The sequence below is a fragment of the Engraulis encrasicolus genome, chromosome 19 (assembly GCF_034702125.1).
Source record: "Engraulis encrasicolus isolate BLACKSEA-1 chromosome 19, IST_EnEncr_1.0, whole genome shotgun sequence".
Taxonomy (NCBI): Eukaryota; Metazoa; Chordata; class Actinopteri; order Clupeiformes; family Engraulidae; genus Engraulis; species Engraulis encrasicolus.
In genome coordinates this window covers 17,845,225-17,873,047 of record NC_085875.1, presented here as the reverse complement: position 1 = coordinate 17,873,047, position 27,823 = coordinate 17,845,225, and the positions used below count along the sequence as shown (strand labels likewise).

At 44.6% G+C, this 27,823-nt stretch overlaps 2 protein-coding genes across 2 annotated transcripts in view; both read right to left on the bottom strand.

The window, feature by feature from the left end:
- The window catches only part of scfd1 (sec1 family domain containing 1), a 52,845-nt gene extending 44,403 nt beyond the window's left edge, over window positions 1–8,442 (bottom strand). The window contains exons 1-9 of the mRNA XM_063183732.1: window positions 8,351–8,442; window positions 7,493–7,563; window positions 6,802–6,890; window positions 6,588–6,678; window positions 5,317–5,439; window positions 4,653–4,740; window positions 4,342–4,431; window positions 2,297–2,352; window positions 623–708 (exon numbers count right to left, since the gene is read on the bottom strand). Of these exons, the coding sequence (XP_063039802.1) occupies window positions 623–708; window positions 2,297–2,352; window positions 4,342–4,431; window positions 4,653–4,740; window positions 5,317–5,439; window positions 6,588–6,678; window positions 6,802–6,890; window positions 7,493–7,563; window positions 8,351–8,381 (725 nt within the window). The 5' untranslated portion in view covers window positions 8,382–8,442. The remainder of the gene's footprint in view (window positions 1–622; window positions 709–2,296; window positions 2,353–4,341; window positions 4,432–4,652; window positions 4,741–5,316; window positions 5,440–6,587; window positions 6,679–6,801; window positions 6,891–7,492; window positions 7,564–8,350) is intronic.
- Window positions 8,443–9,769: 1,327 nt separating this feature from the next.
- On the bottom strand, window positions 9,770–21,224 carry g2e3 (G2/M-phase specific E3 ubiquitin protein ligase). The gene is made up of 14 exons (XM_063224066.1): window positions 20,871–21,224; window positions 20,643–20,740; window positions 20,339–20,440; window positions 20,090–20,214; window positions 19,152–19,314; window positions 18,665–18,771; window positions 17,392–17,508; window positions 16,595–16,719; window positions 15,774–15,870; window positions 15,256–15,557; window positions 14,311–14,492; window positions 12,787–12,959; window positions 11,985–12,196; window positions 9,770–10,711 (listed from the first exon to the last, which is right to left on the bottom strand). Exons 1-14 carry the CDS (start codon window positions 20,911–20,913, stop codon window positions 10,464–10,466), a joined length of 2,094 nt encoding a protein of 697 aa, XP_063080136.1. The 5' UTR covers window positions 20,914–21,224; the 3' UTR covers window positions 9,770–10,463.
- Window positions 21,225–27,823: the final 6,599 nt, after the last annotated feature.

Below are 27,823 nucleotides of genomic sequence, written 5' to 3'. Positions count from 1 at the left end.
GAGAAGAGAGGAGAGACTAAAAATACATCGGGAGGCTTGAATGGCCGCGGCGGGTGACTAGTGCATGTGCAGGTGGGTGGCCATGCTAATGGACTCAATAATAATATTGAGGAGTTTTGAACAGGACTAATGGCCACTCTGTGGGCTGATGACTGTGCAATATAGAACACATACACAGACTCCTCACACCTCACCCAGCACGCATGCACGTGCAGACACTCAGTACTCCCTTGCTCAGTGTGTGTGTGTGTGTGTGTGGGGAGCTGGGGGGGTCTGCCCCTAGAGTGAATATGCATACAACCATGCAACCAGAAGGAGTTAAAGTGTGTGTGTGTGTGTGTGTGTGTGTGTGTGTGTGTGTGTGTGTGTGTGTGTGTGTGTGTGTGTGTGTGTGTGTGTGTGTGTGTGTGCACGCGTATATGTGTGTCAAGCGTGTAGTACAGTATACGCGTATGGCAATGTTTTGAGAGTGAGTACTTCGAGCCTCTGGGCTGTATGTGCCTGTGTGTGTGTGTGCGTGCGTGCAAATTGAGAAGCGCGTCTGACCCATTATTAGTGTGTGTGTGTGTGTGTGTGTGTGTGTGTGTGTGTGTGTGTGTGTGTGTGTGTGTGTATGTGTTACCTGAACTGGCCGGAGCCCATATTGTCTCCGGTGAAAAGGCTGTTTCTTGCATCTCGCAGATTCTCCCTCAGCTTCTTATCTAGTTTCTGAAAAAAAAACCACACACACACACACAGAAGCAGAAGTTGGATTAGTGAGAGTATGGGTTTTTTTTGGCCTGAGGATTGAAAGAGTGTGCGCCTTTGTGTGTGTATGTGTGTGTGTGTGTGTGTGGGGGGGGGGGAGATTTAATGAGTGTATATGTGGTGGATGGGTGTATGACCTGTAATGTGTGTGCATGGGAACTGAATCTTGCCCAAAGTCATCCAGTGATTGAGAATGTGCCTATGTAGTGCGAGTGTCTGTGTTGAGTGCGTAGGCGTGTGTGTTGACAAAATATAAATATACTGAGTCATTGATTTAAACTAAGTGTGGTGTGCGTGTGGAGAGAGAGAGAGAGAGAGAGAGAGAGAGCGAGAGAGAGAGAGAGAGAGAGAGCGAGAGAGAGAGAGAGAGAGAGAGAGAGAGAGAGAGAGAGAGAGAGAGAGAGAGAGAGTGAGAGAGCGAGAGAGAGAGAGAGAGAGAGAGAGAGAGCAGTGGGCAGCATCAACACCTGAGCGCTGAGAGGGGTGAGAGTGGGGCCAACCTGTGACAACCAATAAGACCTATCGCTGCCTGAACAAAGAGCTGTGTGTGTGCGTGTGTGTGTGTCAATTCAAATGCCAGAATCTATTACATTGGATTAACTGGCACGGAGGGCCAACTGACATTCCGCTACACATGGAGGTATCAGGGGGAGAGAATATTCCTGCAGTGCAGTATCAAAGTGTGTGTGTGTGTGTGTGTGTGTGTGTGTGTGTGTGTGTGTGTGTGTGTGTGTGTGTGTGTGTGTGTGTGTGTGTGTGTGTGTGTGTGACTGGTATCACATTACCCAGCAGTCCCTTTCCCCATTCCCTCTGTAGGAAGCAAGCCCCCCCACCCACCCATCGCCTGTATGCATTGCACTGACACAAAGAGCCCTCTGACAGCTGACAGAGAAGAGGGGAGAGAGAGACAAGAGAAGAAGGGAGAGAGAGAGAGAGAGAGAGAGAGAGAGAGAGAGAGAGAGAGAGAGAGAGAGAGAGAGAGAGAGAGAGAGAGACAAGAGAAGAAGGGAGAGAGAGAGAGAGAGAGAGAGAGAGAGAGAGAGAGAGAGAGAGAGAGAGAGAGAAAGAGAGAGAGAAAGAAAGAGAAAGAGAGAAAGTGAGAGGGAGAAAGTGAGTATGCGAGAGTGTGAGCGAGTGAGTGGGGGTGTTGGCGATAGTAATGAATTAAGGTGGATGAAGGTGGGATCAGAGAGATATGGACAGGAGGAAGACAGTGGAGAAAGAAAGCAGAGTCTGGGGTGGTGGGTGGAGGAATTAAAGAAGAGAACAGCCATGAGAAAAAAAGATGAAAAGGAGAAGGAGGGAAAAGAAAACAGAGAAGGTTAAGTAGCAAAGGAGATGGACAAGGACAAAAGAAGAGGAGATGAGGGAAGGAAAGGAGAAGTGGAGAGGAGAGGAGAGGAGAGGAGAGGAGAGAAGAGAAGAGAAGAGAGGAGAGGAGAGGAGGAGAGAAGAGGAGAGAAGAGAAGAGAAGTGTGGAGAGAAAAGAGGTGAAGAGAGGAGAGGAGGGCAAAATATATGATGTGACAGGAGAGGAGCCGTAACTTACCACGGCTACCATTTCTGCGGCATTTCCTCGTGGGCATCGAATGATCGGCACCGCACCTACACACACACACACACACACACAAAGTTAACATTCACACACAGTTTTAGAATCCCAATATCATAAACACACACTCATCACGAGTGCATATAAAAAGTTTACAGTGACACATACAGTAAACAATCTGAACTCATACTTGCACAAAATTCATGTCAACCACACACTACAATCAGATCCACACACAAACACATCCACACACAAACACACAAAGTTAGCACACACACAGCAACATCACATCCATTCATTACATTCATCCCAACCCATTAAAAAACACAAGTATACACGCAAAGTTGGTGTTCACACTGACACACAAGTGCTCCCTTTTCAGAAACCCACACACAAACATCACATCCACAGAAAACACAAGCATACACACAAAGTTAGTGATCACACTGACACACACACACACAAGCGCTCTCTTTTCAATATAGACTGGATGAGGGGTGCAGGCCAAGAGACGCGGCTGTGAAAGGCATCAGGCCCCAGTAGGGATCTCCAGCGCGGCGTGAGCTGGCGGGATCGGGTGAGCGAGGGTTGTTTTGCTTGAGGCCGACAGGCAGCCAGGCCCAGCAGCAAGTGATGGCGGGAGGAAGGTGGTGATGGAGGAGGCTAAAAGTGTTCTTGTCCATACGTGCTACTTATTCTTTTTTAAGTATTTTTTGGGGCTTTTCAAGCCTTTATTGGTTATTAGTGAGTTGGGAGAGAGAGATGGGGAAGGGTCGGCAAAGGACCCGGGCCGGGAATCGAACCCAGGTCGGCCACATAGCAGACGAGTGACCTACCATTTGCGCTACGGTAGGGCCTCATGCTACTTATTCTAAATGAGAACCCCACTGGGCTGGTTAACATAACTTCATACTTTAATGGCACTGTTGAGAAATCTTATCTTTAAGTTCATGAGCAGGCTTGACCGTGCAACAAATGAGCTTATTGCACAATTAGTTGATCCTAGTCGTAGTTCAGTAAGGTACAGTAAGTGGTTGTGGGCAGTCATGGATAAGCTTTTAGGGCTTCACCCTTGTAGCCCAAAGGTTGCCTGTTCGACTCCTGACCCAGACCCAAACCCAAACCCAGTGCTTAAGGTGGGCCAGTACTCACAGGTGCTCAATCTTGGCCTCAAAAGAACCGAGACTTTTTACAGCATACCTGTATAATACTGCATTTAGACAGTACTTATTTATTTAGGTGAGTACCACCACTCATTTTTGTCACTTAACCCGTTCAAAATGCTGCATTATAAATTTGCTCTTACTAGAATGGCAGTGACCAAGTGGTAGTGCATTAATAAAGGCCCTATGTTATGTCATAGTAGAGTAGTACTATGGTAGTTAACTTTTCAATGACAATTACAACGTTCCACTGGTGGAACAGCGTGCATTATGGGTTTACAGCACTGGCCAAACCCTAACCACTGACCTAGAAGCAGAGTGGCAGCACAGCTGGATGGGTAAACCACATATCATCAGGACACCCAGGTCCGGCACGCACACAGCTGGGAGGCTCACCGGAGCCCAGGCCAGCGCCCCTCTCTGCCAAACACAACCATGAGCTCATACTGCCTACTGCTGGAGCTCAGCAGCAACTGCTCTGATGTGGCTGACCAGTGAACGCACACGCATCCGCACGTACACACACACGCACGCACGCACGCGCACGCGCACACACACGGAGAGAGTGGAGCCGCCCTCCCCTGTGCACACCGTGCCGGCGTGCAGATCCACTTTCAGCATCGTTCTGCCACAGCAAATATTGAGAATGACTGACAAGAGTGGCTGTGGTTGTGTGTGTGTGTGTGTGTGTGTGTGTGTGTGTGTGTGTGTGTGTGTGTGTGTGTGTGTGTGTGTGTGTGTGTGTGTGTGTGTGTGTGTCTTACAGATTTTATGTAGAGAGAGAGTATGTGCAAGTGTGCAGTATCTGCTTGTGTGGACATATGTATGCAAGTGTGTTATTACTAGTAGGATCCAAGTGTGTTATTGGGACAGACTCACCTAGTGTCACAAAGAAACAGAAGAGGCTGTCCACTATCGTGTCCATGATAATCTCCATGTCTGTGTCCATGATGTCCGGCTTGTTAATAGCTGTGCAAGATTTAAAAAAAGAGTTTGGACATGTATACATGTTTATCTTGTAAAGACATTTTTTTTTTTAACATTAGACCACCTAACGCTCCAGGGACTGTAACAAATACCCTGTACATAACCAAGTTGCTTGGGATAAAAGCATCAACTAAGCGTAATGTAATGTAATGTAATGTACTAATAAGCATGTAATGAAAAACTAATCCAAAAGCAAAGCTCACCGTGGTAGGAGATCATCTCCTTGTTCTGATTGGCCAGGATAAACATGTCATCCTCCAGGGTGATGAAGTTCAAATACTGATCGAATACCTACACGGCACAAGTCACTGGTCAGACACTGATGTGGGCAGACGCATCTCACTGGTAACAAAATGACCCGCAGCAACCAAAGATGACGGATATGCCAAGAAATGCCATGATGAATCCTTGAATTAGTTTTCATTTGCACCCTGTGTCTCTTAATATTGACGTAAGAAATTGCTGTTATTCCCATTAGCATGAATTATCGCAGATAATCTTGAAGAATCTTGACAATATCTACCATCTTTGTCTCTACTGCAACAGTAAACATAACAGCGATGAGATGGGTGCCAAAACTACTGATATCAATGCTCCTAAGCACATCCACCACAGCAGTATTATACATGTATTACATGGGTCAATGACGTTTTAGTAATAGCACATGCACATCCATCTCAAAAAGATTGGGTGCAGGACTAGTAAAGTCACATGAAAACTGAAAATAAAGTCCACGACACCAAGTTCCTGACTGATGAAGGGCATGCTGCCCGAAACTTTACATTAAAGTAAGAGAAACAGGAGCTTGGTGTCGCAGACTTTATTTCCGTTTTCATGGTCCTAATATAATTGCAAATACCAAATGACCTTGGTTATCTGAGTGACAGCGTTGGCAGACAGGGCGGCGCTGGCGATGTCCTCCAGCTTACTCCTAGAGATGGCCGAGATGAAGTTCATGTAGTACGACTCGTACAGCTGATTCCGCAAGTCCTGGAGGTCGTGAGGTAAGGTAATGGGACACCATGAATTTCAATTTCATTACATCATTATTACATACTTACTCACAGCATAAGGTTCAGGGCACATTAAGAATCACTGAAAGGAAACCATCACAGGGCAGGAGTGTCCAAACGTTTTTTGTTTTTTTTAGTGAGGGCCAAATGCAAAAATATAAATAAAGGGCCTGGCCATTTATGCTAGAGGTGACATTTTGTGTGATTGCCATCTGGCTCATGGGCAGCGAAAATGTATTATTTGGATAATGTAAATATTTGACAATATTGAAACTAAAAACTGAAATCCTGGATTTTTGTAAGTTTTGCACAGATGCATCAGGACTCTGCTCAGCACACAGAGTTCAGCTCAACGCCGGGCCATATTCAACTCAATTTTCAAGACGTGCCGCAGGCCACTAAAAACTGGACCGCAGGTCGGAAATGGTCCCCTGACTGTGCTTTGGACATGCCTGTCATAGAGAAATCCAGCATCACAGAAAGCCCAGCAATTAGGTCATTGTTGCAAAAGAACACAGTTTCTATTGCCAGTGATTTTGAAAATAATGTCAAAATGAAACTGATTTCAGAACATTTCAGGACAGTTCCTCGTTCATCAACGACATTCTTGCCTAGCCATCTAAAGCACGTAACCCCAGACGCCACAGCCAATTAGCTGTTGATGCAATTACCTGAGCCCTGATTGCTGAGCCTAAGCCTTCTTGACTCTTTCTAAGCATTTAGTCAGTCTGGACATAAGTACACAGTGCACAAGTCAAAGTGGATAGGGCCAACCACTGGGGGTTTGTTTTAGTCCATGTTGAACAAAGAAAACATGCACATCCGTCTCAACCATGTGCTGGACTAAGCAGCGTAAACTTAAACAACAAAAATGTCCACAAGACCAGGCTCCCAATTCCCTTTTTAATATGACATTTTGGGCAGCCTGAAACGCATGCTGTCAGAAACCTGATATTGAAAAAGAGAAACAGGACCCTGGTGGTGCCAACAACTTTTTTTTTTACTTTACGTTAACCTTTTCAACAGTGTCATAATATAATAGCATGTTTACATGAGAACTGGTTATATTGACATAAGCTGCGTCAATACGTGTTAGATGACTTGCCATTGGATGCACTACCATACCTGGCATATCCTGTCAATATTCTCTTCTGTGGGCATGACAAAGTAGATGGCAGGCACATCTGGGATTGGGTCACGATCTTTATGTAGCAGCCTTTGAGAAGAAACACACCACAATAAATTATTCACAGCATGCAATTGATTGAGGGACTAAAAATAGTTAAATTTATATATTTAGTTATTGTCTACTATTGTTTTTTTTAATAAAAATGCTTACAGATGTAAAGTGATTCCCATGTCTCGCAGTTCTTTCACAGACAACAGTGGAGAGATGATGTCTTGCCCAAAGCGGTCGTAGATTAAAACCTGACAGAACAGGAAGCCATTAATGCGCATCAATACAGTGATTACAAAGTTCTCTTTGAAATTGCCACCATTTGAATTCAAAGAATGCATGATAGAAAATAGCTGTTCTACTTTAAAAGGCTGCAATGCAGAACTTCAATATTTTTCATTAATATTGTCAGGGGATCAGTAGCGGAGCAGAGGGGGTTGGGGGGCATTGGGGCAAGGAAACCCGGGCCTCAATACTTGGGAGGCCCCATGCCAATGACTTTGTTTATAATGCGCAGAACAGTCCCCTAGGCAGATCAGTGCTGTGCAGAATTGGAATGGATCACTCAGAGAAAGCTGATTTGTGGTTTATGTTTGATGAGAAATACAATTCTAGCCTATTGGTTTGTAGCCTTACTTGTCATGTGTGACTGTTACTGAAGATTACTGTGGCATTCTGAAATTGTAAATGCCTTTATTGCTGGTATTTTTTGGTAAGAGGGGGGCCTCTGACACATCCCGCCCCCCTGTCACAATACCAGAGCTTCGCCCCTGCTGGGGATACAACGAATACAAACCGCTTGGTATCTGAATAGCAATGCATATGAGATGTTGTAATACTTGTAATACTTTACCTTCCATACTGGTTCGGCTGTGGTGTTCTTCAGAATAGGAGCATTGAGATTTAACATACGCTTCAGGGCAACTGTGCAGTAGGGGGAAAGAAGCCATATGTTCAGACATGGAGCAGGTAGATAATGCAATGCATCACCTGATTCGAGCAGCAATGTCTGAGTCACACTATGGAGAAACTTCTGGCAAAAGATCGGAAGACGCAACACCAACTATCAGTGGCCGTGCTATCTATGGCACCTTGTTTTGACAGGTCATCCCGCCTGTACTTCTATCAGCTGGTCATGTGTCAACCATTGATTGGCATGCTTACAGCACAGATGCTAGTAACACCCAGTGTAACTATTAAACCATGCCACCCAAATACACAAAACAACGACTCACTGGACAAACATCACACAGACAGCTGATTTAGTCAGCAAGTTAACAAATCGCTAAGGCCTTCAATAAAACAACTACAGACGCATTCAAGAAATGAGATTTTCACCGGTGCCATAAGATACTTGTACATCACCAAACACTGTCTCCTCCCCAACAAGTCAAATGAACAAATATATCACAATAGCAAGTACTAACGATACATTGTTTGGATTGATTTCATCTGATAAGAATTTAACAGATCTACAAGACTTTTGCAATTTACCTCGATTAAGCTATATTACAAAGTATCGGATGCTAGTTTGTACAATTAGCTGCTACATGTTGCACCTTTTCGTCTTTTGCCAGCTACCTTTGCTGATACATTAAAAACGAAAGAAACACGAGAGTCATCTACATCAATGGAAATGATCCTATACGTAATGTCCTTCATAAATAGTGGCACGTATCTCCAAAATATGATGTATAAATCGCCAACAGACCTGTCTGTTTCTCCCGTACGGAGGCAGCCATCTTTACTGTTTATGCAGTGACGAGGCGGTGGATGACGTGGCAGCGATATGCTGCGACGTTCAATGCACACGGTGGCCCAGCTGGATGAGTGTCAACGTGAACTACTGCCACCTGTTGATAATATTATTCAATTGGCGATTCTATGATTCGTGATATATTAATATAGACACATTTAATGCGTTATTAGTTAGGTTAATGCGCGTCATTCATTGTGTAATTGTTAGTTATATTTGTGCTATGACTGTATTATTACAATTTCATTCAGAGTGGCAAACTGATATTTACATGGAAGCTATCCTACATAGAAGAAAAATAACCTCAGCTAAGGACTCACTTTTCCATATCTCTGGAGGGATTCTGCCTGACTGTCAAGCTGAAAATACACAGCACCCAACTGACGCCACTGTCAGTCTCCATCACTGGTGTGCAGGCTACGCCACAGCCTTTATAGAAGAATCTGTGGCTACACATCCTCCACACTGTCCCATCCTCTCTCCTTAGATCTCTGCTGCCCCCAGGAGGTGATTTCCCATACCAAAGCTGAGTCTCCACCTATTCTCTCATCTCAATTCATATCAGTTCTTCTGCAGCTGGGCTTTAGAGGTGGTGTGTTGTTGATCATGGTGACCAATCCTTGTAGAGAACACAGACGGTCTGGAATAAAGAGGTGAGCAATCTCCTGTAAAGCATGTGTGAGGGTTGTTCTCAATGTCGGAAACTGTAAGCAAAAGAGGTTTTGCCTGATCGACAAAACTGATAATAAAGATATAAAGATTTACATTAATTTCCACCTTCAATTAACATTAAAGTCACATGCTTTCTGGACTTGGTGGTTGTGTCCCACCTATAACAAAAAAGATATGATAAGCAAAGGCAAAAGAATATCTGATTTTTTTTTCTTCAAGTGAGTATGTAGTGCTTATGTTTTTCAGGATTCAATCAAACTGAACTAAATGCAGATGTCAAACTTGCAGATAAGTTGCCTGACTCTCACCAGATGAATTTAGTTCCACCACCAAGCTTCATACAACGTTCCAAAGACCTCCCCATACACCCATCTGGCATCTCACCCGATGTGAGGTAAAAACAAACAAGAAAAAAAGACGCAATTCAAAACGCCAAACAGAATTCTCATTCATGTGATGTGTAGAATCAACAGTTTCTTCCAGACACCGTCAGCCTGCATCGATTTGAACTGTTCTACCATCTATTCATTCTAAAGTTGAACAGAGGACGGCTTTGAAGGCATTTACTGGTGGCTGGATGAGTCCCTGCTTTCAGATATACCTCTCCAATAGAAAAATCCCAGATGGATGTCTGAAAGAAGGCGGCACTACATTCAGCTAGCCAGACAGGTTACACAATAAGCACACAAAACAACAGAGTGCTGACATATTGTATAGTGTGTATTTAAGAACTTAAGACATTTAGGAAAACGGAAAAATACAGCCTATGCTGTGAGAGCTGGAAATGAGAGAAGGTAAAAAAAGCAGAAAACCAGGACAGAAAAATGCAGATAGACATCGACATTGAAAAAGGTAATAATCAATCAAGTGTACAAAATAAGCAACATATTTGGCTCAACTACATATAGCTACATACAATCTGAAGGATGTCAACGGTTTGAAGCGCCCAGTCCTATGACCTGAGAGACAGTGACGGGGAAGTAGAACCAGCTTCCTGTGGTCAAAGCAATGCAACAATAGCTTGACCGACAATGACACAATAGAAAAATGCCATAAAAACATGTAAAAACTCGATGGCAGCCTTAAAACATTCAAATGCTCAGCTTTAGCCTTTCACACCCCGCGGGTAAATCATGGTGGTAATAGCTCAACGACGACAATGACCCAATAAATGACATAACAGAAATCATATAACAATCAGAATCATAACAAAAAAAGTAAAAACTTGATCGCAGTCTGTGAAGACCAATTATCCAGAACTTCATCCTTTTCGTGTCAAGATAAGAGTCACAAACACATAAAATTGTAAAAAACAAACAAACAAAAAAAAAAACCTCTCAGTCTTTGCGTACATAAAATCTTGGCCCTTTTTTGCCCATAACATTCCTCCACGTTTTTAAGAGTCCTGCGTGACGGTGACCTGGCACACGGCGTACTCCATGTTCTTCTTGAAGGCGGCGTAGGAGGGAGTCACGGGCAGCAGTACCCGGTTGGCGTCGGGCTGGCGCTGGGGGAAGGCGTAGGACGGGTCAGCCACGGGCAGGAAGGAGACGCTGGGGGCCGGCAGGAAACCCATCATGGGCACCGTGTCCGAGGAGGTGGCGAACACCAGCACGTCCTCCAGGGAGCTGGCACACCTCCCCTCTGCCAATGCGTGGGGGCACAACGTAAACACAAGAAACACAAACACAACTATTACATTCACTGATGGATTCATTAAAGGAGAAGTCCAGTTTTTTTAACATTAAGGCCATTTTCTGAGTGGTCTGCAATGTTTTAGAGTCCCCCTCACCGTTTATTTCATGATTGCTGCAGTCTCTGTTATTTGGCTGATTTGGATTTGATCTCAACCAGCTTTAGAATGGCCGTCTATGGGCACCTGCAACTGTGTTCTTAAAATCACCTTTAACATTTGTTTTCAAGAATACGCAACTCAGCAAGTGTTCAGCAGTATTCACTGGTGTTCCTTAACAATTTTTGTAGCGAAATATGGCATCTGTCGTGTTTTATGTGTGTTTTATGTAGCAATTTGTAAATTAAGTTTCACTTTCACTTTCTTTCACAAAATGGCAAATAAAAAATGACAGAAGCCATATTTCGCCTTGAAACTTGTTAGGGACTGCTAGTGAACACCCCTAACCACTTTGTGAGATGTAGACTTTCGAAAACAAATGTTTAAGGTGATTTTAAGAACAGAGTTGCAGGTGCTCATAGACGGCCATTCTAAAGCTGGTTGAGATCAAATCCAAATCAGCCAAATAACAGAGACTGCAGCAAACATTAAATAAACGGTGAGGGGGACTCTAAAACATTGCAGACCACTCAGAAAATGGCCTTAATGTTCAAAAAACTGGACTTCTCCTTTAATAGGTACAGGGTATAAGTCAGGGGCCCAAAATAACATACTGTCTTCCTAAAATGGCTCATAAAAGTCACAAAATCATTTTTTGAGCCCGACAACCATTTTTTGAGCCCTCTGACTAAAAAAATAGGTTGTCAACTTTTACCCTGACATGTCCGCAAAAGTCTTAACTGAAGCACTTTTGAAAAATGCCCCCCTGACCATATTGGTTACAGCAGCAAAAGCTGGCACACCTATCCTCTGCCAATGCGCGTGGGCACAACACAAACAAAAGAAACACAAGCATCACATTACATCACAGATAACTGACTGGGTATTGGTTACACAACTGGCAATTGGTTACTTACAGCAACACAACAAATGCAAACATTCCATTACATTGGGTGCGTTCGTAAACTGCTGCCGAGTTCAACCCGTTCTTACATTCTGAGCGTGTTGATCATTTAGTATAACGGAATGCTTGTTTTTTTTCCCCAAGCCGTAGTACGATATTCTATTTTCAGAGCGTCAGATTGAATTTACAAAGGCAGCCCAAGAGCTGCAGCGGAGCCTCACCCTCGCACTCCTGCAGGAACTGCTGCCAGTGTTTCCAGGTGGCCTCTTCCTTCTCTTTGTAGGTCTTGCGCTCCGAGTACTGTGCCGAGAACATGGTCAACATGGAGTCCACACACAGCTTCTCGGGAGCGAAGCAGAAGAGCTGGTAGAAGGCCTCGGGAGCCATCTGGATCTGGTCATACACGCCCAGGGTCCTCAGACCCTCACGAAATCTGAAAACACACATTTGAATTCGTTAGTTTGAACCTGCTATTTAAAGCCAGATTTGATGGAGTTACATACAGACTAAAATATCGACCAGACATGTTGTCTATGGGTCTGAACATTTTCTGATGGCGGAAGTAATAATTTCCCTCACATATCATCCTTTTAACCCTCAATTCTTGGACTACTCCCCTCAGCACACGTTTTACACAGGCCAATTCATTTCACTGCATGCCTCACTGAAGTAGCTCCATGCGTGCATTCCATTATCCTAGCTCCTGTGCTTGCCGCCTTGTGCTTCTCTGGTGGCCTGCCTACATGGCGATAACAATAACGTTTCCCCGCTGTCAGCCTAGCCAGAAAAAACCTCTGGGGGATTTTTGCCCATTCAACATCCCGATTGCAAATGAGAGAATGTCCTTTGAATTGTATTGCGAGATATTGAATTACACCTCTGTTGTCAATGACAGCTTGCGACGTCATTTCGAGGCCACGAGCACAAAGGAGGACAGGAGATTGGATAATGGAAAGAACCCTATGTACAGTACGTGACCAATAAACTGTCCTTGTATGCTTTTACCACATGGTGGCTTCCTACCTCTGCAAAGGCAACTGCATTCTGACCATCAAGTGGAAGTTGAGCATGTCGTCCAGTATGGCGTACTTCTCGTGGTAGGAATTCACCTCCCTCTTGCAGCCCGCCATCTCCAGATACTCAGACAACGACTCCATGATATTCCGCAACGACTCCAGAGTTTTACACTCCTTTATCTGCCACAGGGACACAAGAAGAGATGAGAACGAGTGATGAGAGTCCATATATGAAAAGAAGAACTAACTTTGTTGATTATGATAGTTCTATGCTTTCACTAACATACACTGAGTGCAATTGGGGTCTAAAACAAAGCCTTTCCTTTTCTTTCAGTCTACATATGAAGAGTTCAGATGCAAAACCCCCTAAGTGCCTTTTCAAAAATTAATCTTAATTCATTTTTACTTAATACAAAGCTATCAAAATTGCAATTTTTTTAATTTTATTTATGTAATATAACTATTCATAGGCATTATCAAGTACATGAATGCAAACCAAACCATCAACCGGCTTCTCTAATAATATAGAAGTGCAGGTCTTCAGAAATGGAGTTAGGGGGTTTTGCATCTGAACTCTTCATATGCAGTCTACATATCTATTTGTTTATTCACCCCTTGTGCATAGATGTAAGCTTACACCTTTTGCACAGGCCAACTAAATTCCCAACATATTTTATGAAAGTGACTATGTACGTGACCACTAAACTTTGATCCTCCAGTGGACCTTTGCAAATCCAGGTTTAGCTATAGTCCTTTTTGCATCACATTCTGAAGCGAATTGTAAGTTAAATCACATTATTGTGTAGCAATACAAGATGGTCCGCTTGGCTTTCCATCAACAGGACGATTCTAGTGAAACCAACCGTGTTGACGACGTGCATTTTTCTGACTCGTCAGATGATTTTCCATCAACATTTCTATTTCGCATCAAACCTTTTCCATCGCTTCCACAAATTACCCCAAACCATATATTCCAAGCAAATTAACTTAGTGCAAAAAATGTTGTTAAAGCGATATACCATAAATGTTTTTCCATCACGTTCCATCTTGTTGATGGAAAAAGGGCTGATGACTGACAGTTAGGTTTGCGATATGCAACTACATTTCCTGTAGGCGGGTTTGCAAATCCATCACCGAACATAACCAGTGCTGATTCCTGCACCAATCACACAGGGAACCAAAAGAGCCTACAGACGATAAACCCATGTTCACAGCACATTTAATCCACTGCTTGTGACACAGGTGAACCTGCTGAACTAGCTATGGCTCTCAGATGGCCTGGAAACGCTAACCGAGTACTCGACAACAGCAAACAACAATGCAAGAAAAGCAATTTGAGATGGCCCCCCGTGACAACGGTAGATGCACTTGATATTGTGTGCTTGGTGCCCCCTGCAGGTGACCCAACACATTGCAGGTGGACAAACATACAAAGACACAAACAAACAAACAAACAAACAAACAAGGCCATTGCAATAACTGGCCCAAACCCACTAGAGGAGGCGAGGTGAAAAAGGAGGGATGATGGTACCTTCTTCATCTTGGCGATGAGCCAGGGCTCATTGATGTCACTGTGGCTGAACGAGAAGTCCTTAGGGTAGTGGAAGAGTGAGAAGTAGAGGGGCTTGGAGAAGAAGCTCGGGGGAGGCCCGCCGTGCAGCATGTTCAGGGCTATCAGGCAGCCCATCTCGTAGTAGCGGTCGTGCCGCACAGCTGCATCACAGTAACAAACAACAGGAAATCAGTTGTGCCACAAAACATCACCAAACCAACAATCACTACCCCTTGAAACATTTGTTCACCATGACACATGACCCTCACCATGGCCAAAATAGGTACAATCAGTACTTGGTAAGATACTTGTTCAATCCAAAGCACTCTCCTTCGAGTCAAGGTCCGTTATGTTAAAAACCCTTTATTTTAACAAGGGGTATTTTACCTGTGTCACTCAGGTACCTGAGTTTTAACCACGCCCTGACGAAGGCCAGACGGCTGAAACCGGTCGGCGTTTTTTAAGTTTGTATACCCCATGTTAAAATAAAGGGTTTTTAACATAACGGACCTTGACTCGAAGGAGAGTGCTTTGGATTGAACAAGTATCTATGAAGCCTGCAAAGGATTAACCAGATGCACCCCTTCTATCTGGAGAGAAGACTCAGAGCGCTCGCCATCATTCTTCCTTTTCGCCAGTACTTGGTAAGACTGAGATAGCCTGGTCTTACCACACGAGCTTGTACAATTTCATTCGCACAAAGGGCCTATTTGAAGTAGGAATCTAATTTCACCGACCATACCACTAACATCTGGTCAACACATTGAAAAACAATTAGGCTACTGGTAGGGTTTAAAATGTGTGTCCCACCTCCCCCCTTCCTCCCCCATTCACTGATTGGCTGTTTGTCTGGTAACCTCTCCCAGAACATCCAGCCAAGACTTGTTTCGGACAGGAGCTTACATATGGTAAGGAGAGGCTAACCTTGAGAGTCCAGGGCCAGGTTCTTCTCCCCGTCCGGCCCCTTGAAGATGGCCGAGTGCTGGATACGCTCCATGAGGAGGCGGAAGAAGCGGCGCAGGTCCCCGCGGCCGTGGTGCTGGTGGTCGGCCGCAAAGTGCACGGTGATGCCCCTCTCGGGGCTGAAGTTGGGCCTCCGCAGGAGCTGCAGCGCCGCCTCCAGCACCTGGCCCTCCGGCACCTGCAGCGGACCCCCAGCCTGCTCCCCTGTGATCTGGCCCGCCAGCTCCTGGAGGATGCCCCGCGGGCTCAAGAGGATCAGACGTCTGGAGGGGGAGAGAGAGAGATGGACAAGAGGAAAAGATGGAGCACATCAGACAGGTTACATTTGGTGTAGGATGTTGATGATGAGCACCCAAGCACCAGCTGCAGGATACTCATTTCATTCCAAAAGTTACACAACATCCACTAGCACCTTACACCATGGCGCTATTTTTAAAGATGATACTTATACTATTGTGTAAGGATTAACACCACTGTACCTTTTGGACTGTATGTAAGGGGTGCCACCGGTGGATAGCCTCTTCCTCTTCTCCTGTCGCTCTGACATAGGTGAATATATATGCCGTGGCAGAGTCGCTGCAGAATAACACATCAGTCAGTACAGCGTCTTCATACAAAACACTCCAGGAACAACAATCCCTGCGCCAGAAGCCCATTTTGACCTTGACTTAACCCAAAACTTTGCAGTCACACGTTTTCAGGGGTGATAGTGAAAAAAAATCCTGAGCCTGAACTTTTTTCCCTGCTTTAACGACGACAAGATACTGCATAGTGACGTAACATAGGAATATTTTGACACATTATTCAAACATTTAATAACCTGTGTATGACCATAATTCAACCCTGATAGTAGAAGAAAACCCTAAACCTGTAACACTTTCTGAGATAAGAATAACTTAATGGCTAATTATTATCAATGTTTTTATTTTTGCAAACTCTGTCAAGCCTGAAATCAGGCATGGAGCCTGAATACTATCAGCCCTGCGTTTTGCATTCACACGTTTTTTTCTGAAGTTATAAAATAGTAATTCAACAGTTTGTCTGTACTTTTGCTCACAAACACAGAAAACAACAAAAAGAAACAAGTCTAAACAAAGAAAAGAAAACAACACCCTGCATTCTCTATAGACCCAGAGTAACTAAGGCTTACAATGATGGCAAATTGCATGTTCAGAAAGTGTCAAGTACAAGCGTCTAAAAATGTAATCGTTGCCAGGTCAAATTTGTTTCATGCCCACCGCCCACTCACACCTGTGGATAAGAGAATGCATTAGAAAACATCCCAAAAAGAGCCACACACCTGATCCATCGACAACAGACTTGCATTCTGAACAGATCCAGTCGTCCTGGTTGGCTTTCAGCGAGGAGCACTTGCGATGCGTTCCGCTGGACCCACAAAAGCTGCAGCGGATAATCTCAAACTTTCTGCAAAAATGACATCCACAACAGCAGGGAGTTTACTTCACACACACTTTTCTTTCAAAACCAATCATTCATTTCACCTACAGTACATATGGCGCATTCCAGACTCAATCCAAACTAGTAGGAGGAGGTCCAACCTCCTACAACGAAAAAATGCTCTGGATCGCCAGTTGAAGTGGAAGCTCAAACTAGCGAAGTCGGGGGGACTTGCACTACTCCCACATAAACAAATCGAAGTCGGATGATAATGATAATAGCTATGAAGGCTCAAATCAAAACACTTTGCTAAAGTCAGCTCAACCTTGGCGGTTGGCATGGTTGTAGAACTCCCACTTCAACTGTCAGGAACTGGAGCAGAAATATTCAACAAATCACAACGACGGATGTCCTTTTGAAAGAACAGTAAATGCACGACTCGAATTTATACATCTGCACACAGCACTCGATAATGCAGCAAACAAATAATTTATTTCACATTCAACATCCACTTCCCATAACAATAACCTTTTCATACACATGAGTTGAGTGAATGCGTCATCATTCCATGTGCATAACCTTCAAGCATGTCAACAATAAGGACCACCAACATGAACTATGAATTCATCAGGGTCCAGTTTGCATTGTAATGATTTTCAATGATACAAACATGCAAAGAGAGAAGTGCCAAAGGCTCACCCAGACTGTGCGCTGAAGTCTCGGCCCAAGCTGCTCTGACAGGTGAAGGCGTCACAATGCTGGTACACCTGAAGCAAATCCGCAAAGGCATTGTCCTCCATCTCCCATGATGCATCTCTTTTAACAAATAAACAAGTAAAGTAAACAAATTAGTTTGAAGTTCTGCTGTCATAAGGGACAAGATAGTGCATTAGTCACGGTGCAGAAACAATTAAATCAAACAGAGCATACATGTGCAGCACACCACAAATTTCTAACCAGGAAGGCATTGTAATTTTCCACTGCACATTTGCACTGCGCAGTATTGACTGTTTCTTAGCCACCATGAACACAGTGGAAAAGACAGACTGGACAGGGTTATCTTGAAGAGCAAAAGGCTTGTGGGAAATGGAAATTCAGTGCATATACAAGGGCAGTCATGGGTGAGCGGTTAGGGCGTCAGACTTGCATCCCAGAGGTTGCCGGTTCGACTCCCGACCCGCCAGGTTGGCGGGGGGAGTAATCAACCAGTGCTCTCCCCCATCCTCCTCCATGACTGAGGTACCCTGAGCATGGTACCGTCCCACCGCACTGCTCCCCATGGGGCGCCACTGAGGGCTGCCCCCTTGCACGCGTGAGGCATAAATGCAATTTCGTTGTGTGCAGTGTGCAGTGTTCACTTGTGTGCTGTGGAGTGCTGTGTCACAATGACAATGGGAGTTGGAGTTTCCCAATGGGCTTTCACTTTCACTTTCACATATACCTGTACGAACTACTACCGGTAGATAGTACTACATTAGCATGTTCAAGCCGACAGACAGCCGTGCTGGTGTCCGGTTCCCGCACCTAATCTCAAACTAACCGATGTGTTCATACCGAAAATTGAAGCTATCAGCAACTGGACTGAAAAATAGCTTTTCTCCCCTCTGCTAACTTTGACAACAGTGTTTACATCAGCAAGTTCATCCGTGTAACACATGGCCACATGCGGTAGGTGGAATACATAACCTAGTGTGAACGCGGGTGGTTCGCAGGTATGCACTTTAGATCCATACAACTGATGCAGGAACAGGCACTAGCAAGCACGGGTGGTACATACAGGGTGGTAAAGTGTGACTCAAGGGCCCAAGGGCCCCATGTATATGAGGGGCCCACACGCAGTCTCATTTAGATATATGGCTGGGGTAGTCCATTGAAACTGATTGTACATAGAGTCCCAGGTACATACGTCCCTGCTGGCAAGCATCATTCTGGCCATCCTGAAAATAGGATGTGGATGTGGAGGAGTACCCACCTCTCTGGTATGTAGATCCCCATCCGGTGCATCTCCTCCTGGAAGCTGTCCTGGTTGTTGCAAATGGTGCATCGGAAGAAGAACTGGGCAGCGTTGTGAGCCTGGAGCTGAAGCAGAGAAAACAAAACCATGGGCGTCAATGCCATTCAACCAAAATGTGTGTGTGTGTGTGTGTGTGTGTGTGTACCCATGTGTGTGTGTGTGCGCATGTGTGTGTGTGTGTGTGGTGAGGTGCACACAGATGTGTGCCATATTTGAAAGCTTTAGTGAGCACAGATAGTTCTAGTTTGCAGCTATTCAAAACACATCAAAATTCAGCAGGCATAGCAGCGGGCAGGAGTGATCATGAAGTCATTCTGAGTTTTTAATTCAATTTGACTACTTGGTTAAGGATGATGTTTGTGTGTGTGTGTGTGTGTGTGTGTGTGTGTGTGTGTGTGTGTGTGTGTGTGTGTGTGTGTGTGTGTGTGTGTGTGTGTGTACTCACCTGGACACAGTTTCTGTGAAACCAGCTCCCGTGACAGGCGGGGCACTTGAGAATAGAGTAGGAGAGGACCGGCTCAATGGTCTCCAGACATATGGAGCAGGAAAGATTTCCAGTGGGGGGCACCGTGCACGTCTGGGTGGGCCGATGGTCCCGGCAGAACGACCTGAAGACACAAGCCAAACGCAGTGTGAATATTTGCTGATTGGAGTTTAGTGACATTGGTCCTATTTGAAGAGAACATAAACTTCCTCTTCATTTGGAAGGTGAAGGGGTCTGGTTGCAAATGTAAAAGGTCACCGAAGGGCTTCCGCACACCTGCTCCGACAAAGTGCTGAGCACTGCTCAGCTAAAATTCCATTCCATTGTTTTCAATAGAACCACGCACACTGGCGCCGATGTCCGTGGACATTGGCCGATGTCGGATAGCAATTAGAGACGAGTTCCATTTTGTCGGCGCCGCCCATTGACTATCAATGCAATGTTCGTGTGAAATTTGGTTTGGGGGTCCGAATTCTGTCGGAAGCAAAAGTGCGCCGCACTTTGTCGGAGCCGGTGTCCGGAAGCCCTAAGTCTTTGTGTTCCAAAAGAGGCCTGGTGTAAAAGATGCCAACTAGTACAGTTCGCCTGTAGAGCATTAGTAAGCCTCCTTCCCAAAACCATGTACAAATGCGATGGTGCTGAGCAATTGGCCCAAGACCCTTAGCTCAACAGTTTCGCACCTGTGCTCCCATGCCGAAGGTTTGCTGTGACTGGGAGGTCGCGGGTTCCAGCCCCGAGTGGCAAATCAGCACAAGTCGGCCTCAGTCACACATACACAGCTGTTTAGAATTCACATTCACTGTTCAGTGTGCACATGCGCACACACCACGCATGCACACTTTTGAGTCTCTGTAAATGTATGACAGTTGTCAGTGTGGAATGTAGTTGGATATTCTTACGGGAACAGGTCTGTGAACTGGTAGATGAACTCCAGTCGCTCTCCACAAGGAAAATGGACCATCTTCCGACATGATTTTACGGAACAACCAATAGAAGCTCCCTTTGCTCTGCAATTGTTACATGCCTAGAGAGAGAGGGCATCAAAGAACACTCAATTTCACTCCATGTAATTTGATATTGGGTGGTATGTGCAAGTGCAGGAAAGGTGAGGTCTCTACTGTAACAGACAAAAATACACAATGACATACCAGTTTGGAAGCTCGGTGCACTTCTTTGACAATGTCATCGACTAAAAACCCATGGACTCCTTCATCCTCCTCTCCACGCTGATAAATGCCACTAGCCATCAACTGCAACACAAATGTTTTCTCATGCATCATAGGCTCATCATGTGGTTGACAATCCACATCCACAACATAACCAACACAGGTACAGCAAATGGACATTGGTTGTCCACTAAAGACAAAGTTCTTCAACCAGAGTATGACTCAAAGCTACCAATAAAATAGCGATGATGTTTAAACAGTTATTTGTAGATATTTTAAACCTTACCAGACAGAAGTAATGGACGGTAAGTTGAGGCTCCTTGATAGTAATTTTCTCTCCATATTTTTCAGGGCAGTTGTCACTCTGTTTACAAAGCTGGCAAACTGAATGAGAAATAATAAAACACGTAGTGTGTGAAACACGAGCAGATAGACAATGTGAAAGGCATTCCATTGCTCCATGAGGCAAACTTGTTTTGCATAGATTTAGTTGATTGTGAATACATTGACTTACTGTCTGGTGAATTCGTTTTGGTGGAGTCTTTATTCCTCTTCATTTTAGACCGTTCAGATCAGGGGCACGAGCATGCACGAGCTTTAAATCAAAATCCACGGAATGTTTCCAAGGGTCAACTTGCTAAAGGTCCACATAGCAGTATGGTGCTGAAGTCGTTGCTCTAAAACTATAGCATCTCGGGGCACTGTCTTCTTACAACAATTTTAACTCGGTCCTGAATGCATTACGCGTTGGTTATATATAACGGTATGCATGTGTGTCTAAATCGCTCGGAAAAGCTGGCGATGTATTGCAAATTTGAAATTCCCTCTGTAAGACAAACCTCCTTTCATTCCTTTTGCATGGTTGGCTCAAAAGATTCAAACAAAAACAGTCAGAGGTGGGCGTGATTCTAAAAGTCAAGCGGAAGTACGTCAGTTATCAACTTCCGGCGTAGTTTCAATCAAAATGCATCTTGGGTAGTTATCATTTTTGCTGTTTGTTGTTGTCGTGGTTGGAGAACACTGACTATCTTTGTGGTTTTGAGGAGGTTTTTGTACATACATTATCATAATACCTACCTCTCACATCGAAAGGAAGTATTTCGAGTACATCACTGTCTAAGCGGTGATATTTATACCAACATCGTCCGACGCAGACCTGTCTTTCTCGGCAGTGCCAGTAGGTGGTAGCAGCTGTTAAGAAACCAGTGCAAGTAGAAAGGATGGAGTCCCTTTTTTATATTTAATTGTAGCATCCAAATGAAACGCATATCCAGTCAGTGGTATGGTCAAAACTGTGAATTTATGTACATATTTTAATATTTTACTGTAACCAATGTGTGTGCCTGCTTGGTTTATGTAGGGCCTATTTGTACTATCTGACCCTGGCCTGGAGTGTTTCTTTCTCTTGTTGTAAGTATATTTCTGTAGGCCAGGCCTAGGCCTACTTGTCTGGTCTCTAAAAATATACAGTGGTATGCAAATTTTAATAGACTTAAATGTCAAAATGAAAGGAAAGCAACGTGTTAAGAAAACATTTCTTTCCAACTAGTGATGCACCGATACACATTTTTTTGCTTCCTATCCGATCCCGATATCTAAATTTGGATATCTGCCGATACCGATACTACTCCGATCCAATACCAAAACCACATATATGCATGGGTTTCAACTTGAGGTAGGCCCAAGTAGACTATTTAGTCAGAAAAGGGAGTCAGAATAACAGGAAAACAACAAGTAAAAAGTAGCAAGTAAAAAAGTAGCAATCCCATCCTGAAAACTAATATGCAAGTGATATGATTTCAAATTAACATTACACCTGGCTAAATGTCAGTATCAGGAGAATTCCGATACTTTGGGAAAATTCCGATCCGATATCTGAATTATGTTGATATCTGAACCCGATACCGATACACCGATACCAATATCCCATCCCTATTTCCAACAGTGCCACTGGTCCTGCAAACCTGCGTTTTTGTTCTGCATACATGTTCATACAAGAAATTAATCGTTAGGCTAAATGAGGGACATGTAGCCTGTTTTTGAACATCTATGTGGGTGCGTGAGCAGAGAAGCCGACAGGGTGGGATAAAGGAGGTCAGTTGTCAGGCCCCAGGTATAGGTATTCCCAGAATGGGTTCACCCCTGTTACTTACAGCATACCGGTATTAATTGTGTGGACCATTAACAACTCATTCAGTGCCAGCCATTTTCAAATTCAGACCGGGGGGTTGCCAGGCTTTTTTCAACGTTCGAGTGATTTTTTAAGAGCCATAAAAATTGAGTTATTTGTCCATGTGAACAACAAACATACCAGATCAACGTGTTAGGCAACACCCCCCATACAAAAACGCAATTGACTTGATATGAAATATTTGGCACTGTGCCATACATTCTGAAAAGACTCGTTTTCAAGTCCATGGCACTCAAAGAGCTACATGGTTTTGTCCTTGGCCCGGCCAAAGCTGTCCAGCCCTATGTGTGTGTGATTGGGAAAACCATTCCACCCTAATTTTAAATTCTACTTGCAGTAGAGATGGGGGAGGGGTCATTCAAATGTAGTGTTTTTTCATTCACATTTTTACAATCAGCCTGTTTTATCCAGCTGCTCCTGGCGGAGTATCACCTACACACACTGAAATGTATGCTGACTGACAGAGCAACGCTTGGCTATAGCTGTAGGTACATCAGGCTCCTGTTTGACAACATGTTCAATGTGGTCACACCGATGTTCTCCATCCCCTAACATGCCAGATTACAGGCCGCTCGCTGTCGTTCCTTGACAGATTTCCAAAGAGTTTCTAAACAACTCCACAATAAAAAACAGCCCACTTCCTCGGAGTCCGACGCTATTCAAGAGCTGGCATTCTGCAAGCTAATTTAGCCAATTACCCACAGGTGCGATGCTAATTCTCCTCTTGCGCGCTGAGCTCCCAGTGGTAAAAATAGTATAATTACACATCTGTCTGCTATGTGCCTCTCCTCACTTTGCCACGCAACCTGCTCCTTACCAAGCACCTTTTCGTGAAAATTGCCAGGGAGGAAGGGTGTGTGTGTGTGTGTGTGTGTGTGTGTGTGTGTGTGTGTGGGCCGTGTCTCCACCTGTACTGTTGTGGTATAATGGTTGTATAAGCTATAACATCGATGCTCCTCCTGGAAAGTGGAAAGCAACACAAATACCCCGCTCCTCATCTACAAATCTTCTTAATACCTTTTCTTTTATATTGCCTTATTGATGATACTTGTCAGCTTCCCATTCATTTTTCAGGTGGAAAGATTTTTTTGAAATAAATGGTTTGAAGTTTTAATAATTAAAATAAAAGGGTATGTGTAGTGCACGCACGCACACACACACACGCATGTGCACAGAGGCGCATCTTGTCACCAGGCTAGGCAGGCAGCCGCTTGGGGCTCCCAAGCCACTACATGTTTAAAAACAGCTCAACTTTAAACTATAGCACCGATTTGTTTCGAATGTTCATTCTTTTGGGTTTTTGCTTGGGGCCCCCACTGACACTAGAATCGCCTCTGCACACGCACACACACACACACACACACACACCTGTGTTTACCGAATTCTACGGATGACGGAGGATCCAAACTTGTCTCGTTGCCATAGAATGCACATTTTTGGCCCCAATAGGATTGTATGTAATTAACACCTTCCCTCATTTTCTTTCTCCCATTTTCTTTTCTGAAATGGCAGCAGCGTTAGTACACATTGTTGTTGAAAGACATTTCCTACCTTTGACAAATGTGATCCAATTTATTTCCCCAGAAATAGCAATGCACAACATGAGTGCAACAGCAGTGATGTTTTACAAGCTCTCTCTCTCTCTCTCTCTCTCTCTCTCTCTCTCTCTCTCTCTCTCTCTCTCTCTCTCTCTCTCTCTCTCTCTCTCACACACACACACACACGCTCGCTGCCCCTCTTTGTCTGTATGTCTCTTCCTGTCTGCCACACACACACACACTCATCCCAACACTTCTCTACACAAATACAATCTGAGTGCATGCACATGCCTAGCATGTGCACCAGGTGGGAGAGCATACACTTACTGATATTGTGGGAGACCAAAAGCAAAAGGGAAAAAAGGAATGAATAAAAAGAAAAAAACATCATTAAATTCTGCCACTTTTGATGACTTGCAGCCATGTGACCATCGCCAAGCCCAGTGCAGCGTGGTGTGTCTCTGTGGTGGTGGAGGAGGCACACCACACTTACACTTAAAACCTAGTCCGGTCCACATTTCAAGGCCTGATTATCGGCTCCCGGCTCGTCGGCTTGCCTGGTGGCAAGCTGGCCCTGGAGAGCAGGCCTCCGCGGCAGGGTTCCCTACCCGGGAGAAAAGGCAAAGTGCCGGCAAATTAAATGATGCTTGGTCCCTTGGTTAGATGCCACTCTTGATGCTTCAATCCCTGGGATTGCAGCAGGGACCGTGGGGCTGGTCTTTGACCCTTTTCCCTTCCCTTCACTCAGATGGCTCACTCGCTTGCTTTTCTTTTTCCCTTTCGGCACATTTGTAACAGCTTGCGAGATCTTGTCTCATGTGGCTCGGGGAAATTGCTGTCTACACAAGGCAAATAATGCTGTCCGTCTCTGACCCCCCCGAGCGCGACTAGCAAGACTAACTAATTATCAACTTCTCCTGCTGGATCACGGGGGTCTGGGTGTCAGTGTCATTGCCGAGCAGGAGCTGACCCGACCCCCCTGCCTCTTTTTTCTGTCCCCCTACGAAAATTGACTTGTCTTGAGAGTGATAAAATGTACCTACTAATCAGAGATGTGAAAAGAGTGTCAATGGAGAGGAGAAAGTGGAGAAGGGGCGGTGCAGGTGTGTGTGTGTGTGTGTGAGAGAGAGAGTGTGTGAGTGACGGGTTGGGTATTGTAGGCTGAGTAAAAAAGGTGGGTTTGGAGTGAGGAGTCCGCACACTTAAAATCCTTTTTTCTTTGTTTTTTTTTTTATTCCATGGCAGGACCGTTGTCTTCATCATATTCTCGACAAACACAGGCTGAGTAGTGATAAGAAAATACCTGGCTTGGCCTTGTTGTGGCCTAACACTGTTAGTAACAGTGGGGCACTCACTGGGTTGCTGCGCTGGATACCCAGGTTCGATTCCGGCCTGGGTTGTTTGCCGATCCTCCCCCCATCTCTCCCTCCCACTCACTTCCTGTCGCCTCTCATACTGTCCATCGAAATAAAGGTTAAAAAAATACCCCTAAAATATACTATATATACACAATGTATATATATATAAAGAAAATTCATCTGTAGAGGTGTGGCAAGTTTGTTAACCCCTTTGTCTTTGTCTGCAGACTCCACACTCCAAACTTGCAGTCTTGGTCCAGTACCTTTTCCTGGGATGTCCACAAGTTTCACCCTCAACTGAGTGAAAAAGATAACTTGGAAGTGGAGCTGCACAAAAAGCCTAATCAAGTAACCCACTCTTCACTCCTGTGTCTTCCTGTCACACACACACGCACACACACATATACACACACACACACCCACACCTATGGTGTTTTCTGAGCTGAACAAAAATATAACATGAAATGAAATCATAATAGTAAAGTCATGATCCTATAGCCAGAAGTGACAAATTAGGGAACAACACCCAGGTTACACCCAAGCATGAAGGGCTGTTGTCTTTTCCAGATAGGCCTAAATGAAGGAGCTTCACCTTTGGCATAATCTGTGTAAAAGCAGTGTGTGTGTGTGTGTGTCATACCTTTGATGAAGTGACTCAGAGATTGTCATCTTAAAAAGGGAGACAGGGATTTATGCAAAATGATAAATTACTCAAATAAAGGCAAAGCTTTCCAAATTGTGACATTACCACCATGCATGTAATATGTAACATGGTAAATCATACCTTTCAAACCATGAAAGCATCGGCGTGCATTTTTGCATGTCATGTCAACATGGACCACAGTACATTGTGGCAAAAAAACTTTCAAAAATGAACTTTAATTTTTTTGTCCAGTAGGGCAAAAGGGGCAAGAGCTTATAAGCACTATCTCGTCCCTATCTGTGCACGCCTATGCATGAAAACAAATGCACTAGTTTACAAGTAGTATAGGACGCCAACTCCTTTTCACTGTTAGGGCTGCTTTTTCAGAATCATACTCACACAACTATACTTATTCAAACAAAAGCCATGTCATTGATGTTCCTAGAAATGCATGTCCACTTCTAGTTAGGCTACTCCAAATTGCATGACATGCTGTTCATGATTTATAAAGGACACCATGGGTGTATGTATAGATATTAGGGTTGCCAACCGTCCCTTGAAATACGGAATCATCCCGTATTTAGAAATAAAAGTCTGGTTCCGTGTTGAGCTGGGGGAGGACCCCCAGACCTCCACGACAATGAAGTGTCCCGTATTTTTTCACAGACAGTTGGCAACCCTAGTGTGCAATATTTTGGTGTGTGCATGAGTATGGTGTATATTGGTATGTGCATGGGTGTATATGGCGTATATTGACTAGTAGATGTCCACCATGCCTGCCGTGAGAACATACAGAATGAGAAAAAAGAGGTGTGGCTGGGTCTATAGCCTGGTTGGGGTTTACTGGGATGGGGTTTGGTCGGGCTTTAGCATTTTGTGGTCGGGTGTGTAGAATGGCTGGGGTTGAGGCAGTGCTGTGGTTGGGTGTGTAGAATGGCTGGGGTTGAGGCAGTGCTGTGCTTGGGTGTGTGTGAGATGGGATGGGCTTGAGTGAGTTGGTTATTGATGAGGTGACGGAGCAGAAGAGAGGCTCTTGCCCTGCACTGTCACCCCAGCCCCCAGGGTTTGAACTGGGCAGAGGGGTGTGTCAGTAGTAGAGGTGGTATGGTATAGGACAAGGAGGAGGGGCCTTTGTGTTTGGGGAGTTCCCACCCTCTCTTCTCGTCCTCTCCTCGTCCTCTCCTCCTCTCCTCCTCTTCTCCTCTCCTCTTGTCCTTTTTTGTTGAACTGTCAGTGACCTCTGGTGCCCTGTGGAGAATGCTTGGCCCCCAAAACCGCAACCCACAACACACGCACACACACACACACACACACACACACACACACACACACACACACACACACACACACACACACACACACACACACACACACACACACGTGGATTGATGGAGAGCCAGAAAACAGCATCCAGGAGAGGAAAGGAGCTCAGAGCATCATGCTGCAATGCATTGGCCAGGTAAGGCCTTCCTTCATATTCAGACTCACTCCACAGCAGAGATGTCAAAAGTAAAAGTAAAAGTTAAAAAAAGAAACATGCTGTGTATCAGAGGGTGCACTTGGGGGCACTATGTTTCAGTGAGTAATTACGCCATGACATGCACACTGAAATATGAACACTCAAGTGCAGAAGTGCACCATTTGAGATCCAGCAACAGTTTCCTTCCATCACAGATAACTTATAATATGAGTAAAGAGTACACCAGTGTACTTGTCTGATGATCAACTCACTCTGTG